We start from the raw sequence: 19,164 nt of genomic DNA on the forward strand, positions 1-19,164 counted from the left end.
TTTTAAAAATAAAGACCCCCGCTTTGTCAAATATTTCAATATGTTTTCTTTTTTGCTAATGTGATTAAAATAAACAAAATTTTATCATTTTAAACGCTTTTTTTATTCTGTGTTCACTGCAAGTACCTTAAAGGGTTTAAATCTTTCTCAACGTTTAATAATGAAACCATTAAGTGTTGATGTATTGTACTCATTAATTTCACTGTGTCAATATAATGTATAGTTGAAGTAAGCTATGATAAAATCACGGCAACCTTGCTAGGTTTTAACAAGCATATTAATTATCGTAAATTTAAAACAAAGGAAAATAAGGTAATGGTTTGAACCACGGATTTGCAGTACTAAAAATAACAGAAAGGTACAAATTATGTATAGATGCCAAAAATTTCAGCTCTTATTGATAATTATTTTTTTAATTGAAGTTGTAAAGCAATTAAAAACAAACAACACATTTAGACAATAATAAATTAATTTATGAAATAAATAGAATACAGCTGGAGTTAAATGTTTATCTAAATGGATGGGGATTTTTTCAACAATTGAATTGTTACTTTTGCATCTATATTAAATATATGAAAGCTGAAAAAAACATGAACAATTCGTTGTAAAACATAATCTTAACAGATTTTACTTTTATCTTTATAGATTCAACAATTGTGTGTTACACTAGATAAGTGATTACTCTATTTTTTTTTAGATATTTTATCTTTCCCATCTGTGACTACTTCCTTCTTTGGTATCATTTTTAATATAAACAACTTAATCATTGTAAATTGAAGATGTATTTGATTGATAAAGTGGACAAGGTTTTGTATAACGTAAGGTAGAATTTGATTTCACAAGTGCTCAACAATAAGTGCAATTAGATCTTATAGATAGAAACTGTTTGTTTTGTATTTACAGTAGAAAAATTACAATCATTATTTTCGCCATCGCATAGTGCGAGTAAAGGAGAAATTCTTATTACAGATTTATTTCATATTCACGAAAACCCAAACAAATTTTATTTTATGCGTATAACTTAAAACAAATGTTTTTACATACTCATTGAAACAGAATGCGAAGTGCAAGAAGATATATGAAATTTATTTCATTAATAAAACCAAATATTTCATTGGTATGCAAATAACATTAGTTTTTATGCTTTAACATTATGAAATAAACGATTCCTGATAGCATACAGTATTTAAGGCTTTATTTCACATTTTCTTTTTGCTCTGCTTGGCATCTTTCTTTAGTTCAGTGTCGCTATGTTTTCTGGTTCTTCGGGATCATTGATTCAGGTACGTTAGCGTTGAGGATTGAATTCCGCTCAAACCGGTGCCAGGGAGCATGAGAGGTTTTGCACGTTTACATTATCTCTCTTGAAAAGCCTTTATCAAAACGAGTCTGCAATTTTCAATTAATATGATTTATATGTTTTCATGTTTTCTGGGGAATCACCCTTTTTGCAGATTTAAATGTTACAAGTTTATATTTCGACCTAAGATAGATAATAGTTCATTCGGATACCTTCAGCTGGTAACCTATTTAAATCAAAGCACAGAAGGCGCTGAATTTGTTTGGGTCTCAGAATGTAAGAAAGGTGCAGGTTGTGAGATTATATGTATAGTGCCACCAATGCTTTCCAGCGTTTTAATTGTAGTAAATTGGCTATAAGACTAATTGCAACACTGATATTCAATCCAATGTTTATTTGACTTAACAATTTGAAAAAAAATGAGTTACCTTTACTGGGATTTGAACTCCAGACCTCTCGCTTCCTAAGCGAGCCCGAAAACCCTTCAGCCACGGTGAATTTATATGTGAATGGGCTGAAGAAAACCATATTATTCTAAATTAGGGCTTGTTACGACTTTAACTGTTGTTTAACACAGATGTAAATAATCTTGGAGCTTACTATAAGCATTTATATTTATAAAGAATCAAAGGGCTGCAAGTTCTATGGTATCTTCTGATCTTTGCAATCTAAATCGTACTGTATATCTGTATGCATTTTCCTGTATAGGTTTATTTTTATGTATTATAATTCATTTTGCAAGGCACCAGAGTTTGATACATATGGAATTCTGCATAACTAGAGTTGTATCAAAAAAAATCATTTATGTTCATTTTTTACGACAGCCACACTTTATCCTTGCATATCATGGCTACTTCCTTAACAAAAACACTTAAAAAAGAATTTAACAAAAAAAAAAGGTTCCTCGACTGGGATTCGAACTAGAGACCTCTCACTCACTAAGCGAGCGCGTTACCACTGTACCACGGAGAAGTTATACACGGAAAGTCTGAATAATATCAAGTCATTCTAAATTTAGAACTTCCATTGCATTTCGGGTTTGTAATCCTTATTAATATTTCGAGGTATTTTGTTCAGGGTAAACCTGTTGTTTATAATTGAAGTAAATATTTTAGCGAAAATCCTCTCGCCCAAACAGTCCGACATGTAGAATCTATATATTCCACTACTTGGTTTTTGTAGTATTCGGTAATAAATAGTATTTTCATTGATAAAATCATATTCATCCGCGTAATTTGTGATTGTGCATTTATTGACAATTCTATAAGCCAACACTATTGTTTAACTTTAAATGCGTTGTAATTTGTTGGATACTTGAAACAAAATAAAATATTTCTTTCTTTTAAATCGCTAGTTTTAAGCTGTTTTGAGAACTACTTGTTGTTAGGTTTGTCGTAAACTTCTGTGTCAGAGATTAAATGTCCGCTTTGTATTTAGTTATTTTCGATCAGAAAATACAATAAAACAATATTAGAAATATTCGACCATTCGGGAATTACTTTGCTTGAAAATTGATGCGCCTGTCTTTGACCGTCTTTACGCAGTGATCTCCCCTGAATTTTTCGGCTTTAGTGTACATACAAAAGGGAAGTAACCGCTTCAAAAAAGTGGACTACTTTCGGCATTTGCAATTAACAACATTAGACTCTGAAATTTCGGTACCATTATTTGTTTGGTCTGACGACCCAAACAAATAAAAATGACGTTTCGCGTGTAATCTATTTAGAAGTGACCTTTAGCGTATAATCTATCAAAAAAGATAGTTAGCGTGTATTCTATTAAAAAAAGTGATATTTAGCGTGTAATTTATTTAAAAGTTGACATTTTAGCGTGAAATCTATTTAAAAGGTGACCTTCTGCGTGTTTTCTATTTAAATAGAAATCTTTAGCGTGTAACCTATTTAAAAAATACCTTCGCGTGTCTATTTTAAAAAATGACTTTTAGGGTGTAACCTATTAAATCAAAGTGCTGCAGCACTGAATGTGACGGACATGCAACCGGAGAGACATTAAGGTTTTTTTTAGAAAAAAAAACACAAAAGATATAACAGAGAAAATTTGTTCCATACAAGTTCGAGATTTGTAGAGCAATATATTTCATGTGTCCCAATCTGATATAATTCAGATTTTCAACTTATACAGAATGAAATTTATGACTAAAAACTCTGGTCAAACTTGTAAATCAGTGTCCTTATCGATTTATTCCAAGGAATGATATGTAAATAGAAAAAAAACTGTCAACGAAATATTTCTAAAATAAAACCATGCAAATTAACTTTAAGCATAATACATTATACATGTGAGAATGTTATTTAGAATTGATTCGTGTTATATCATAGTGGGCATATAGACAATAAAATATACATAGATGTAGAGGCCAGAGCACATCGTTTTTATTTTAATTTAAATGTCACTTAAGCTGTCCTTTTCAATTTCACACTAAATTCCATTTTCAACTTGTTTGCTTGTAAGCAAAGTAAGTATCCGCAGGTTAAAGGAATAGGAATGGATGGATTGATGTCTGTCTATTATAAATATTCATCATTAAAAAAGAGGTACCATGACAGTTTTTTTGTTGACATCAACCTTTTAAGTGAGAAATTCGTGTTTTAAGACACTATTTTTTACTTGAGAAATAAGTTCATGGGCGCCGCCATTTTGGCGTTCTGTCATTCTCGCGAGACAGACGAGACCGAGATTGTGACGTGTTATACCCACTTCCGGTATAGGTGTACACGCTGGTACAACTGAAATATATCTTGACGAAGAACTTATTAATTTTATTGCGCATATTATTTATTATTTATGAAAACATCATATGGAACTGAATTGCTTTAATTAATTAATTGAAGACGCCGCGGCATTAATTATCATTTGTCCGATTTTCAAGCTTGCTGATGATCCCACCACATGATTTAAGCAATGACTGCTTAGTTTTCAAAGATAAACCATCAATTTAATTTGGGTACTTCGAGAAACTTCTTCAAATTGACGATATATCCTTTTATTTGGTACTTAATTTTCGCTAGACAAGCTGTCTGAATAGGGTACATCGCCTGTCATGTATCTTTTTCTCAGCGGTAAATATCAACTAAATCCAATATGCAGATATTTCCTGAGGACGCGATTTTCCGACATTGACGCTAAAAATAAAATGGCGCAGGAAAATCGGCAGCTAGACTAATATCGTATGAAAACAAAACTGTCCGTTAGGTTATTAAGGCACCCAGTCAAAACTGGTATCAACAGCAACAGGTTGCCCATTCCCCTATAATTACGCATATTCTAGGATTTATCCAGTTCCCTAAAGCTTTTTTCTTCGTTTATATCTACTTACCAAATTCCTTTCCCCGACAGATACGCATTTCTACTACCGTAAATTTAATCCAATAAAACAAAAAATCATAAATCTACTTAATATTCAAAATGATAATTGGTAACTGAAAAAATGTGTTGCTATTGTATGAAATGCTGTAGTTTACAGTATAACTTGACAGGTGCGGAACTTAATTTCCCCTAAGGTCATTCAGTTCACTGATGAAGCGTAAAAAAAATGTCTATTTCGTCATTAGAATATTTGACAAGGGTGATTAACCAATCAGGGCAACATTGTGCATGATCAAAAGGTCTGTCGGCACAGAGGCGTACAAGGAGCAATAAAAATCGTTAGTACACAGTGTGACAGGAACATTTGGTGCAAATTAGGAACAATTAAAATGGATAATGCACAGTATTAGTCATAAGTAGTAAGAACCAGCAATTGTGTGAATAAATTATGCAAATGAGATTTTTGAGCAGCCAATAAAAATGTTTTGCATGCAGTTAATAATAGGCTACGATTACGATGTAAATAAATACCACGAAGCATCATACGTTGACAGACATGTAAACAATTTACTTTTCAAAAGAGTTGCTTATATTTTTGAAATGTGTACATCACTACTAACATATGTTCACACCTTTTAATTTGAAAATCAGAATCAAACTGCAAAAATTTAATTACATGAACTATTAAGAACACGTTTTAGTAGGATTTAAATAATAATGATAATGATCGCCGTTCAATAATTAAAAGCCAATTATCCGTTGGTGCGTTTGTTTATTTAATTACATATTATTTGATTGTGAAACTTTGTTAAGTAATAACATGTGTATTTATTAACTCTGTGAAATATTGTTTAATTACATTAAGATGAGACTTTAATGAACATAGCATTGTTTGGAGTTACGGGCATCACTGGCCTGAAGTGTTGCGACCGGTAGACGTTGATTTTTTATTTGTTTCTTTATTTTTTTTATTTTTTGATATTGTTACGTATTTTGAACAATAAAAAAATCGCCTCTACACCTCCTGTGAAAATTAAATTGTCTGGTCAATACTTTATTATGTAAATATTTCGCTACGATTCAACTAGATTTATCATAAATCTAAAGATGTGGGGAAATGACATCACGCGCACCTGTTTTATACGGCCAATACACAAACATGGCCGCGCCTACTGATTTGTAGAAATCGGCGATTTAGCGATTTAAATTTCGTTATCATTCGTTTAATATTATTATTTGGCGGCAGAAAATTTGCAGATTTATTATTTATAGTATTCGTTTTCTGAAATCAAGTTTTTATTCTAACCTTGTTTTTCCCTTTAATTACATGTATAATGTGTACTCCCTAATCGCCTGCAGGTGAAGCAGAATCTATTTTTAGAATAGCGAATGTTAACTCATATCGTGACCTAGAAAAATATGTAAACAAACCACAAGAATCGGAAGTAGAACTGATATTATAACTTCCTTCAATAAAGATTACCATGAAAAACTACATGGTAGTAAAGTGTTGAAAAAACTCTCTTGTTACATGCATTTTCAAAATAGATATTTATACTAACCATTATACTGTATCTAATTTATTAATAACTGCTGAATATTCAGCTAAACCCGCGGTATGAGTGAAGAAAATAGTTCTTCTTTTATTAATGCGCGAGTTATTTTAGAGTTATTCTATAGCCACGAAAAACTTTTGATTTGTTAATAATAATGTTTTGTATACTGTAGAAATATTTATTTCCTACTAATAATTTCTTGGAACTCAGAGCTTACACCTTTATTATAGTATAATTTGCTGTCCTACTTTTTCGACAGCTGTAAATCGTTTCGGCAGTAATTTGCATATTGCGCAATAATACTACGGGACTATAACGTTTTCATCAATCAAATACGTTCATATTTTAACTTGGATAACTTAATTTGAAATTGAAAAGGCTAAATATGGAAGATTTTAAGATATCCCGACAAAGTATGTGAGTTTTAAAGGATAAAATTCATGTACTATTTCTGGGCTGTTATTCGGTTGAGGACACTTTGCGCGATTGTAGCAGACGAAATCCCATGTGTAGATGACTTAGCTCTGAACGCGCCTGAGGGCGCGTCCGTCGCAAAAAGTGACCCTTCAAAAGAGTTACATTGAAGGTTCTGTGAGAAGCGCCGTATGAACACATCTGTGGATATTTTTTAATTCAAAATGTCACCTTTTTTATGTTCAAAAGTTGAATACTGCTTAATGTGGTGCTAAAGGGCGTTGGTGGTAACTGCAATTTTCAGTTTTGTCGATCAAACCGAGACTGTAATATTTTTAATTTTGATGTTTTGAACATTCTTTAAGGATTCCATACTTCTCTATTTTAGCGTGTTTACCTATTTAAAAAGTAAACTTTAGCGTGTAACCTTATTAATAAGTTTGAATAAGAAGAGTTAAAAATATTTTCATCACTTAATAAATATTAACACATAAAAAAGAACAACAATAATAATAGCATCAATGCCCAAACAACTTTTACTATATTGCGGTATCAATGAAAGGTTAAAACTTGATCCAACTTTATCACGTTCATCACATATAGTAAATTGCCTGACTAACTTGATCTTATAAAATTGATTAAATCATTATATTGAGCACGTTCTACAGTTGTATTATTGATGATTTATTCACATACAGGTCAAGGATACATTTTACACAAGTTTCGTTATAAATCAAACAGTGAAAATATTTGTCAACTACAATTTATAATCATTTAGATAGTAGGTTTTGAAAGTCTGTCACATTTGAGATTACTGTTATCGTTTAAATTGGTTAAACTTCCTCCTTTATCAGAGTGTCTCCTGTTTTATTTCACCAGTTTAATATTGGACAATAATGAAGGATTATTCATTTTTGGTATTTATCGTGTTGATAAAAGCCTTGGTTTCTTCAACAGAAGGTAGTTAAAACTTATTTTATACGAGTAACGTTACATATATACTTTATATATCTTCAATCATGGTTAGTTATTTATAATATATGACAATTGATACTGTCTACTCCTTATGGCTGAAGATTTCATGTTTGTAAGATATGGCCGATACAACAACGTTTTTTGTTTGCGTCGCGGATTTATTTCTTTTGTGAACTTTTTACAACGTATTCATAATACTCTTACTAGAGATAATACATAAATTGTTCTTTTTTTTTATTTTTGTCCATTCTCAAAATTTCCAGTATTCTAATCAAGTGAAATATCATTGTTTATGCATAATGATCTTATACATTTATATTATTATTATATAATTTCGATTTTTTTTCTTAATATCAAAAAGATTTTCCACCGAGTGTGTCTTGTAACATGGAGCTTTCCTCTTGGCAAGACGCAGGGAAACATTGCATAAGTAGAGGTGGTCATATGTTTCCATATCAGACTGGCTTAGGTGGAAGTATAGACAAACTCCATTTAAAAAGTGAAATAGATGTATGGACAGCTGATTATCTAATAAGTTTGAATATAGGTAAGTATTTGGCTGTGCAATATGTAAATACATCTAAAAAATTTCGTTCTCCTCAAAACATTTAAGATTTGGTGGTGACCTTGTCATTTTGTAGCATAAAACAAGTTTAAGTATAAAAGTATTTCACAACACATAAAATATAACCAAAAGAAAAAAAATATATCATCATTTCCAACAGGTGATGCTAATTTACATGTTCATTTATAAATCATTATAAGGTTCAATCTATATATCAAGTTAGCCTTGTTTTCATTTTAACAACTTGAAGTTAAAATCAAAGGGCTGCAAGCTCTGTGGTATTTTCTGATCTTTGCAATCTAAATCATACTGACTATCTGTATGTATTTTCCTATATAAGTTTATTTTTATATACTATAATACATCTTACGCAGCAACTGCGTTAAGATTTTTTTCTATAACAGTTTGAGATTGATACATATGGAATTTTGCATGACTAGAGTTGCATCAAAAATCATTTTTTATGACAGCCACACTTTATCCTTGCATATCGTGGCTACTTCCTTAAAAAAGACACTTCAAAAAAAAAGTTGCCTCGACTAGGATTTGAACCTTAGGCCTCTCACACCCTAAACGAGCGCGATACCGGCGCGATACCAGCGCGATACCCCTGCACCACGGTGAAGTAATACGTAATATGTAGCCTGAATGAAAACAAATACATTGTAATTTTAAATTGAGAATTTCCATTTTGTGTTTGTAATCCTTATCAATTTCGAGGTATTTTGTTCACGATAATTCTGTTTAACACTGAAAAAAAATTATTTAGCGAAAATCTTCTTGCCAAAACAGTCCGACATGTATATATTCCACTACTCGGCAGTCAGATTTATTTGTGTACTACGCCCTGGAGTATTCAGTAATCGACATAGCTAAAAATAACATTTTCATTGATTAAAATGATATTCATCCGCGAAATTTGTGATTGTGACCTAATATTTCTATTGACTAATCTGAACTTTCAATGCACTGTAATTCGTTAAATGCCTACATTAAAAATTATTCTGTCTTGTAAATTGCTGGTTTTGAAGCAGTTTTGAGTGAGAACTACTTTGCGTTGTTAGGTCTGTTAGGAAATTTTGTGTTAGACCGTGGATGTTAGCTATGTATTTACTGATCTTGCGATCAGAAAATACAAAAACGTGTTTAGCCTGGTTTTCATTTTCCGAGACCAAAAGATCCATTTTAAATCTATATTGTACTTGAAGTAGCTGTATCTTTTATATAATACAAAACTGTTGTTGCTTCTAATGTGTTTCTTCTTAAGAATAGGTGTCGTTAAATCGTAAAATAGGTTTTATACTCGTACACAGCTACCAAAACCTATAACGGTTTAACAGCTGTATCCTCGTCGAACAAAATTCAGTTTTGTATTTCACAATGAATAATAATACAATTTTTTCTGTAGCCTGATAACTTTATCATATGATCTTTTGCATGTGATGTTTATCAATCTGAACATACGAGTCGCGTTTTATTAATTTTGTTCATTATGGATAATTGCTATCTCTTTAAAATTTTTAAAAACCCATTGAACGACAAGTTTCAATGAATTTTCTTTGCTTAGAGTTTCGTTTACTCTTTCAGTTTATCATTCAAGAAGAGACAAGTATTGTGGTTTTAACTATCTCAATAATACAATATATGAAAACATAGCAGATTCATTTTATGGAGACTGTGACGTTAATAGAAATTATTTTTGTATAAATAAAACAGGTAAACCTTTTTGTATTGTTATATTATATCTCAATTTACGCAAACGAACATGATTCATGTAAAATATGAAAATTAACTAAGAAAATGAAGAAAATGATTAAACAATATTTTCACAGTTGAATACTAGAGTTATCACAGTATATGGATTGTTTTAGAATCAATATATTTATTCTTTTTCAATATTGAACATGATGAATTGAATTGCCTCTATATTATAAAAATGATATTTTAACTTAAATATAAATCTTTCCTGGATTTGTTTCAGCTTTTTTAAAGCTTTTAAAACGCTTTATTAATTATCCATTTCAGGGATAGCATATTTAAATGTAACATTAATCATTCTATAAATTTGATTTTTAAGGGGTATTATTTTTATACTTACAGTTAAATACTGGTTGATAAAAATATAATTACGATAAATATGAAAAATATTTAATTTTAAGCTTTAACATGATGTCACCTACAATGTTAAAACTGCTTATTTAAAATTTACTTATTTATTTTCACGAATATGCCATATATCCCTAACGTTTCTTTTTACAACAGCTAAACAATTGATGACCCCTGTCACTTGTTATGCAACTATCCAAAAAAACTATTTAGGTGTCACCTTCCTGGTCTGTCTGGTCATATGGTCTAGTGCACTAGAAGTGTACATGTTGTGCACTTCTTGTTCAGCTCTATTACACTAGAAATGCAACAGGGTGGGAAGTTTAGTGTGAACTCAATTGTAGGAGGCACGGTTAAACATAGACGTAATTAGATTATTTATATGACATAATTATTATCCATTTTTTTTCTTGCATATGCTAATCAGGGAACTTAGTTGTGTACAACAATAGTCGAGAAAATATTCATTGTGGCTATAACATTTCATCAACAGTATTGCAAAGCATGAGGTCAGCAATCAAGCCAGGATTCTATTGGAATACCGGGATAGAATATAGGACAGGTATTACTTGTATCAAGGTCATAAATTTCTTTAAAAATAAAGCTTAAACAATTTTATCTAAGAAATCATTGTTGTTGAAAGTTAAGGTTAACCAAATGTTGAAATAAACATTTCAATAGTAAACGTGACTTAAACAAACATATGTAAATGTATGAGAAAATTCAATTATCAGTGAACATCTTTATTCTACGTAAGGATTTTCAAGGCAAAGCAACATGACAATAGCCGCTAGCCCAGACATTGTTTTTATTTATAATAAGCGTTACATTGATATTGTTGATAGCATACAAATAATTCAAAATTGATTTATTTATAGATCATTCATATCTATTTTATATATATATTTATATCATTTCACAAAATTTTAATACTTTCAAGCAGTTTGTATTGATTGTCTTTTTGCAGCTAGAATAGCAAGCACAGATGTTGGTCACATCAATAGTAAGTAGTAAAGTCAGAGTATCAATTTATAAATTCCTATCTTGACATCACACATCTTTCACCTTGGACACTTTGCAAAGAGAGTAAGCAGTTGAACACAAGTTTTTTTTGTTTCTTTAAGAACATATTGGTTGATGATTATAATGACTTTAGTATGAACAAAAAATCAATAACATGTAACAAAATGAAAATTAAATTGCTTAAAAGCTTAAGGATGATATGTCTACAAATACATCCCCTAAGTACAAAATATTTTTTTAACAAAGGCATTATCATATATTTCCAAACAACTTCTAATTAGCATCATCTTATAAAATGTATCACGATTTATCAATTTTCCAGTTGCAGACAAATTATGTGGAGCCTACAAAAGTTCAATTGGAATGTATTATGCAAATTGTATGGAGAAACGCTTTTCGTTATGTACGTTAAAGACACTGTTTGTAAATTATTTAGATTTTCAGTCTCAGACAAATTATATATATATACGTTACCCAAGCGCCCTTCAGTTTTATCTAAAATCACACGACCTGCTGTGCTCCTTGTCGGTGGCCCTGTGTTACTGTTGTTTTCTGGGGACACTCATTCAATGTCGCCCTTTTTTGTTTATCTTTATTTTCATATTTTGTGATTCATGCTTTCACTAATGATGAAGATATGATACAGGTTAATGAAAACTAATTTGTTTAATCATTTACCATACGTTGTCGGGATGCAAAAAATATTAGACGCAGTGAAATTTAAGCATTTTAAAATGAAATCTAAGTTTACTAAAGTTTACACTAGAAGCATTTTAGGTTGTATGTATGCGTGTGTTTATCATTTCTATGTACCATCACGCCAAAAAATGATAATTTGAGAAAGAAAATCAATAAATTTATAATTGTTTTTGTAGGTTCAAGTAACGGGGCAAGGCCAATCAATAACATTTGTTTTGATGGTGAGTATAAAATCAATTGCTTGCAAACTTAAGATCTTTGTTTGATTTTAAATTCAAATATTCAACTACATCTTAAAGTGAATAAAGCTATATCTTTGGTGTTTTTGGATGGGAAAAAAAATATTGTTTATATTATAATTAAAACAGCTACAAAAACATAAAACAAAAGAAATATGTCCATATATTTTAATTAAAGCGAGTGGATTATGTGTTATATAATCGCTAAAACAACTAAAAGAATAGGGGAATATTTTGTTCCGGAACATTTTATTCTGATTAACGTACAATATTCATGTATGTTGAATAACAGGGGCATTCTATGTAAAAACTTGTTTGAGATTATACCGTTAGGATATGAAAACAATATGTATTTCCCGATTTTAAATCTTTACAAAATTTCTCATCAGATATAGCTTTATTCCCTTTAAGGTAATGGAGGTCAACAAATTTCATAAATGCACTATTTTGGGACGAGCGCGTAAAACTACTGACCACACATTCATTCATTGCATGTTAGCTGGGACTTTTTATTAGATTTTGTACTTTTTTCAAAGCTAAAATCTAATGAAAAAGAAATATTGAGAATCAAAAGTATTTTTCCGTATTTCGTAATTGATAATAAAAATCTTTCAGAATAAAATCCTTGAAAGTTTCCATATTAAAGATAAAGAAATTATTTACTGCAATCACGGAACTCTGCTACGACGTGTATGTTTATTCGTTGCTGTTCGTATAAAATGCACAGAAACATTGAGTTCTAACTCATTCCCTAATAAACAACGAATGAGATATCGATTACATGCATATACAATGTATTCAAGTTGTTGCGAGAAAACCTTTGACATATCTTTTTACGTTAGCTATTTCAAACTTAACTTGCGTCAAATGACGATGAAAAAATATTCTACACTAAATGCACAAAACAGTATTAAATAATACTTATTCTAAGAGCATATCAGCATATAAATGTTTAAGGTATACGAGCATATTATCACATAAAATTATATTATACATATAACTTTGTGACTATAATTTATAGCTCGGAATGAGTAGTATTATGCAGCAATGAACTCAGAACTAAACCGTATTTATTAAATTAAACATTTGCCCTTTAAAATTTGTGATTGTCAATTTTTAAAAATATACGATTAAAGGTACAAAACCAACTACAATTGTAACCAGAACGGCACACACTACAAATGGCATCAAACAAAATGCAACGTTGATGACAAGTCGCCATCAAACAATTGCTGACATATCTCATACATCAAGTAAACAGTCAATGGCAGTATTAACTTCAGTCCAAGAGAAAACAAATATAAAGAACCAACATCTACAAGAAGAAAAGCAAAGTTCAGGTTTCATTTCAAATAATTCATTTTTCTGATGTTTATCTTTGCACGACTTTCAACGAAAACAGCGTTTAGTTTATTCATTAGATCATTTAATCTTCTTTTTTTGTTTCTTAAACTGAAAAATTGCGAACGTATGTACGGACGCCAGTATCAAAAATGACTTGATGTATCCTTTGTAAACAGACCAAAACTTTTCAGCATCTTATCTTTATTGACAAATTGGGAAAAAAATTTACCGGTGAATAATTTCTTGGCATGCCGATGATGACATTTCCAATGGGCATATTTCGCTACGAAAATGCCAACAGTACATTGAGTTATTGTCAAATGTGAACATCTTGATCATCAGTCAATAAAAGGCATGTTTAGGAAATAATTGTGAATGATGGACTGAACAACATATATAGCTGATAATAATGTTGCTGTCTTGTGACTCACATGATATAAGAATGCCCTGACTTCAGTTTTAATATCATAAGGTGAAACTAACAGCGCATGGAATTTTATCTGACTAAAATCTTTCGAACAATAACAAATAACAACAAAAGAAAAAGAAACACACCACGGAATTCAAGAGGTTTTGTCACGTCATTGTTCACTGAACTTAGACATTTGTTATATAAACAACAGTCTCATATAATTAAACAAGGATCTTAAAGACAATGTTAACATATTAAAAGTTTAGAGATCTATGAATGCTGTAATACTTTTTTATCCATGTATATTTAAAAATGAACGTGTTGACTAATGCTGTATTATTTTCCGTATTGACGTATTTCAGGTATAGGGATAAAAGTTGGTGTACCACTTGGAATAATATTACCTTTGACATGTGGAGTTTTAATTTTCATTTACATTTACAGGAAAAGGTAAGATATGTATTTAATCATTATGCCATGGTGAACATGGCTAAATTTCTGACATTAACATGGATTTTCGAAAAACAGTATTTACATAGCACGCTTAGAATTGTTTTCGTAGTTTTATTAACCAGTGCCATAACCAATACTTCAAATGCCTTTTCATAAAGTTTACTTGATTAAAACTAACACATATCTTTTTTTATTTCGTTTCTAGGATAAAATGTTGGCAGTCTGGCAGTCCAAAACATGAAAATGGACGTATGAATCCATTCCACACTCAAGAAACTTCGCCAGTTCACGGTCAGCTCAACGTTTACTCTGAAAGTATTCAAGAAACTCTAAAATCATCTGAACACCACACAAATGAAAATAATCTAACTGACATAAGCGCACTGTATGGTGTTGTCAAAAAACCTAAAAATGGCGACACAAAATTTAGTAAAAAAAATTACTCAAATAAGTCGTATCAAAACACAACGAATGATGAATATGATGTTGCTGAAAGGTTTCGAAGTTATAGATCTAATCTATCGGACAATCTATACAACCATTTTGAAAGCGCGGACGAGTACAATTTGACATCGTTCGTAAAAGAAGAAGGAGAATGTAACAATATGTACAACACAACAGGAGACAGCAGTCTCGTTGAATCTGATTACGACTCGACAACACAGGTGAATAACACAGCATTGCCTGATGACGTTCTCAAGGTGAGAACTACTATGAGTCTACATCAAATACTAGAAATAAATGATAAGACTAATTTGCTGAACAAACCAAGTGTTACAGAAATGTATTTTAATTAGAACCGGATGTCAAACTATAGTTTTGTTTTATGGTTAATATATCGTTTATGTGGCAGCAGAAATAGTATTGTCTATTGATTTATCTCAGTGCTGCTACAATTTCTGATCGTTAGTGGTTAATGATACCTGTACTTTTAGTGTTGAAGATGAAACTGCTATATCCAGTACTTAAGCCCGCTGAAATGAACAATCAACTAAGTTAACATATGATGTTTCCTTTGTGTCAAAAAACATTTCGGACAATGAACACGTCGGACTGAACAAGACATTTTGGAAAAATTATTTTGTATATCTCTGACATGATTTATGGACCCTTCTAACTATGCAATCAAATTATCATATTATCAAATATTCCGTACCATGTTTTTTGTTGATTTTGTAGGTATCTATTTGTGAATGTATCCTATATTTAGTATGACACTGTAAGTTTGATAATGACACCGTAAGTTTGATTATTTTTAGGCAAAGGAGATATATCGAATTCTAAATTATTATTTTCTACTTTTAGCCAACGCGTCGTATGATATTGTTGTATGAAATTTTGAAATAATGCTGACAGGTACACCGTTTGAGAAAGCATATTTCTATCTTTGGTTTTTATGATCGTCCAAATATATTGCCGTATAATACATTATCATGTTATATCACGCCGACTACAAAATACTCTTCTCAGATTGGATGTTTGACGTCATGTGGTTATCCTTTATCAGACAGAAATATTTGATTTTATAAACAATACCATCGCCCATCCAAATAAATATAATGAATTGCAGAATGTTTCCATTGTTTAAAAATAAGATGTTTGCAATCTTGAAAACGAAATATTGATAATGTCAATACTAACGTTATTAAGCCATCAGAGCAATTTACAAAGTGAATCATTGTGCAAACATACATAAACATGGATTTTGCAATTTTACGAAACCTTAACTGCAAGCAACAATTCAATAAAAAAAAGAAACGGAACGTTTGACAAGTATACCTATACTTATAATTAATTTTTAAACAAAAATAAAATCGTTTTGGATAGTGACAGATACCTATAATCCGTCGCTAAGAAAATAGCCATGTGTGACACAAAGTTATAGAAACTTTACGACGACACATGTGAAATGAGCAGTATCGTTTGATTTAAGTCTCCGACCTTATAAAGGGTAACTGCACACGAAATAAATTAGATAGAGGGCATTTAATAGAAAAACAACGTAGAATTTATAAATAAACTGTGTAATAGAAATTGATGAAAATAATATTTTTGGGTAATGAATAGAAAGTGTTTTCTAACACTGATATATAAAGCGACTTACTTTCCATTATGAGTAATAATGATCTTTTATTTTTATATTTCCATTATGAGTAATAATGATCTTTTATTTTTATGTTTTCTGTTTAACGCATATAATGGAAACGCAGAATAATCTTGTTTCACGACAAAATGTAAGTATATGTATTTTCTCAATATGGTTTGCTTAAAAATTTAAATGAACCTTTGTATATTTTATCTGTGATATAAACATAGATATTTGTATAGAAAATGTAGACGAATTACAATTCATACCACTTATTAGAAGAAGAGCCGTATCAATGTGTGATTTGAATTAAATGCTGTTCAATGTTTAGTCGTTAAATGAACAAAGATTGAAATGAATATTGCACAAATTTACATAGTGTAGCTACAGATTTTTCTGCAACTGAAATTTATGTCAATATACCATAATATTAAACAAAGCTTAAAGCACTTGTGTTGGATTTACAAAAGGGGACTACAAACACACATAAAAACGATTTAAGACGCTATCACTTTTTAAATGCATAATTTACGATTTGTGAAACTGCTAGACTGAAGAATTTATCTTTCTCACTTATTTTACTTTAGCAAGTCTTTAAAAAGAGTTGTGAAATATATTTGCCTACATTATTTATTCGACGAATGAAATTTTATTATCTGAGATATAAAATGAACAAGTAAGAGTATAATAAGCACTTATCAATAGAAGTAATGAAATTCTACCCCCAAAAAATAAGAGAAAGACAAAGAATTTATCAACGCAAAAATATTTCAAATATTGACCACAGTTTCTGGGCAAAGTAATAATGAAACTCGAGAACATCAACAAAGTGACGAATATTTGTATGACTCTGCTAAACCGGTTTATCAATGATCATATTTTAATGAATACATAAGATTATAGGGTAGATTATACTTCCTTCTCTTTGCTACAAACTACTTGATTATAGTAAATAGTAGATGTATTTTATTGATAAAATGACCGAGATCAGATGTAGCGTCACAAGAACTGAACGAAAAGTAGAAATAATGTCATCAAACCTCAAAAGAGTGGAGTTTGTTTTTAGTGAATATGAATGAATAAAAACGAGCATCCGGCGTGAAACTAAATTAAAAAAGACACTCGGTGTGTTACGTAATTAATGAAAAACAATGCCGCAAAACAACAATTTCTCTTCAAAAGTATGTGTAAGGTAATGTTGTAACATGGAAAAGCTCAGGTTTGGGTAATTCCAATATTTTCCATCATTTTCTGTTAAAACATTACTTCATATAGACGTCTTTTCACGCCTTTTCTCAAATAGTGAAAAATGCCATATTTAGATCTTTCTTTATCACGTACATTACATATACTCATCTATTCACCTGACACACAAATCACATGTATTGATTATATCCTATTAATCGAGCACATTTTTTATTGCTCATTGGAGGGTCCATAAATTTATATGTACAAGTAAAGTGCAATTCATAATACTGCAGAGAGATAGCAAGTTTAAAAATTTACAATTGTGATAAAGTGTTTTGACTTCCTCTTTTGATATCTTAACTTATGTTTTATTTCACGATTTTAATATTAGGTTAGTCATGAAGTATTTTCTTTTCTTGGTATTTATCGTTTTGATGATAGCTTTGGTTTCCTTCACATTAGGTAAGAAAAGTTTATTTGTCTTGAATTTTTAATTGATATTTAAACTAATTTTTCATCTTATACAATCTGATACAAATTGCTAATTAGAAAATGTGCTATTTCGTGTACGCGTCGTGTCTCATGTTTATGAGACAGTGGAGTCGATAAAACAATGGTGTTTTTTAATTAGTGATTTTAGTAATGACAAGACATAAGATTTAAAATAGTAAAGGTTGTGCACTTTCTGAGGACAAACTTTTTAAAATTTATGATTTTGATGGATCATAAACATAATGGTTTTTAAGTGTATTTTTTAAAAATATATTTTGATGAAAATACAATATATTAATGTAATTAAATCTAACTTTTTATTAAATTTACCACCCAGGTTAGCCCAAACATTGTCTGTATATCATGTCAAATAAAATCGTTTATCTGTATTATTCTGAAATATATGTTTTCATTTTGCAAACTGAAAAATAACCCAGATGATGCATCCTCTATTATATCCTGCAACATGGAACTTTTGACTTGGCAAGAGGCAATGGAAAGTTGTAAAAGTAAAGGTGGTTATATGCTTCCATTTGAAACTGGTTTAGGACCAAATATAGACAAAGTCCATATACTGAGTGATGCAGACATATGGACAGCGGATCAATTAACACTGAACGGTAAGTGTTCCAGTAACAATATGTTATTGTTATTGTATGTTGTACTTTTTCGTCAAAACTTTTTTGAAAGTGATTTTGCAATTCGATAAGTCAATCGAAGAATAATCTCTGTCATTTCTTCTTTAGTTCCGGTTCAACATTTAGTAAGTTAACAATTTTGAACATAGTCATTTTTGTGTACTTTATAACAGCTGTTTTATATGACTTTTAAAATTGACTTTTAATTTAATTTTCTTTTGATAATTTAGGTTAAACATTCTGTATTGAAAGCATAAATATCTTACCAAACATACTAAAAATCAGTTTGTTATGTTGCTAATTCAAGGTCATTTTGACTTTGTCTGTTATTTTTATAATCATTGTTT

General features: G+C 30.4%; 1 protein-coding gene across 1 annotated transcript; it reads left to right on the forward strand.

The window, feature by feature from the left end:
* Window positions 1–6,896: 6,896 nt before the first annotated feature.
* On the forward strand, window positions 6,897–15,210 carry LOC132724625 (uncharacterized). Its single transcript, XM_060709562.1, has 10 exons — window positions 6,897–7,557; window positions 7,934–8,119; window positions 9,725–9,853; window positions 10,671–10,805; window positions 11,211–11,246; window positions 11,589–11,669; window positions 12,142–12,186; window positions 13,341–13,544; window positions 14,323–14,410; window positions 14,619–15,210. The coding sequence occupies exons 1-10, from the start codon at window positions 7,494–7,496 to the stop codon at window positions 15,208–15,210; spliced, it is 1,560 nt and encodes a 519-aa protein (XP_060565545.1). The 5' UTR covers window positions 6,897–7,493.
* The last annotated feature ends 3,954 nt before the right edge of the window (window positions 15,211–19,164 follow it).

Source organism: Ruditapes philippinarum, unplaced genomic scaffold, assembly GCF_026571515.1.
Source record: "Ruditapes philippinarum isolate M1 unplaced genomic scaffold, ASM2657151v2 ctg2012_1_1_1_1, whole genome shotgun sequence".
In the NCBI taxonomy this organism is placed as follows: domain Eukaryota; kingdom Metazoa; phylum Mollusca; class Bivalvia; order Venerida; family Veneridae; genus Ruditapes; species Ruditapes philippinarum.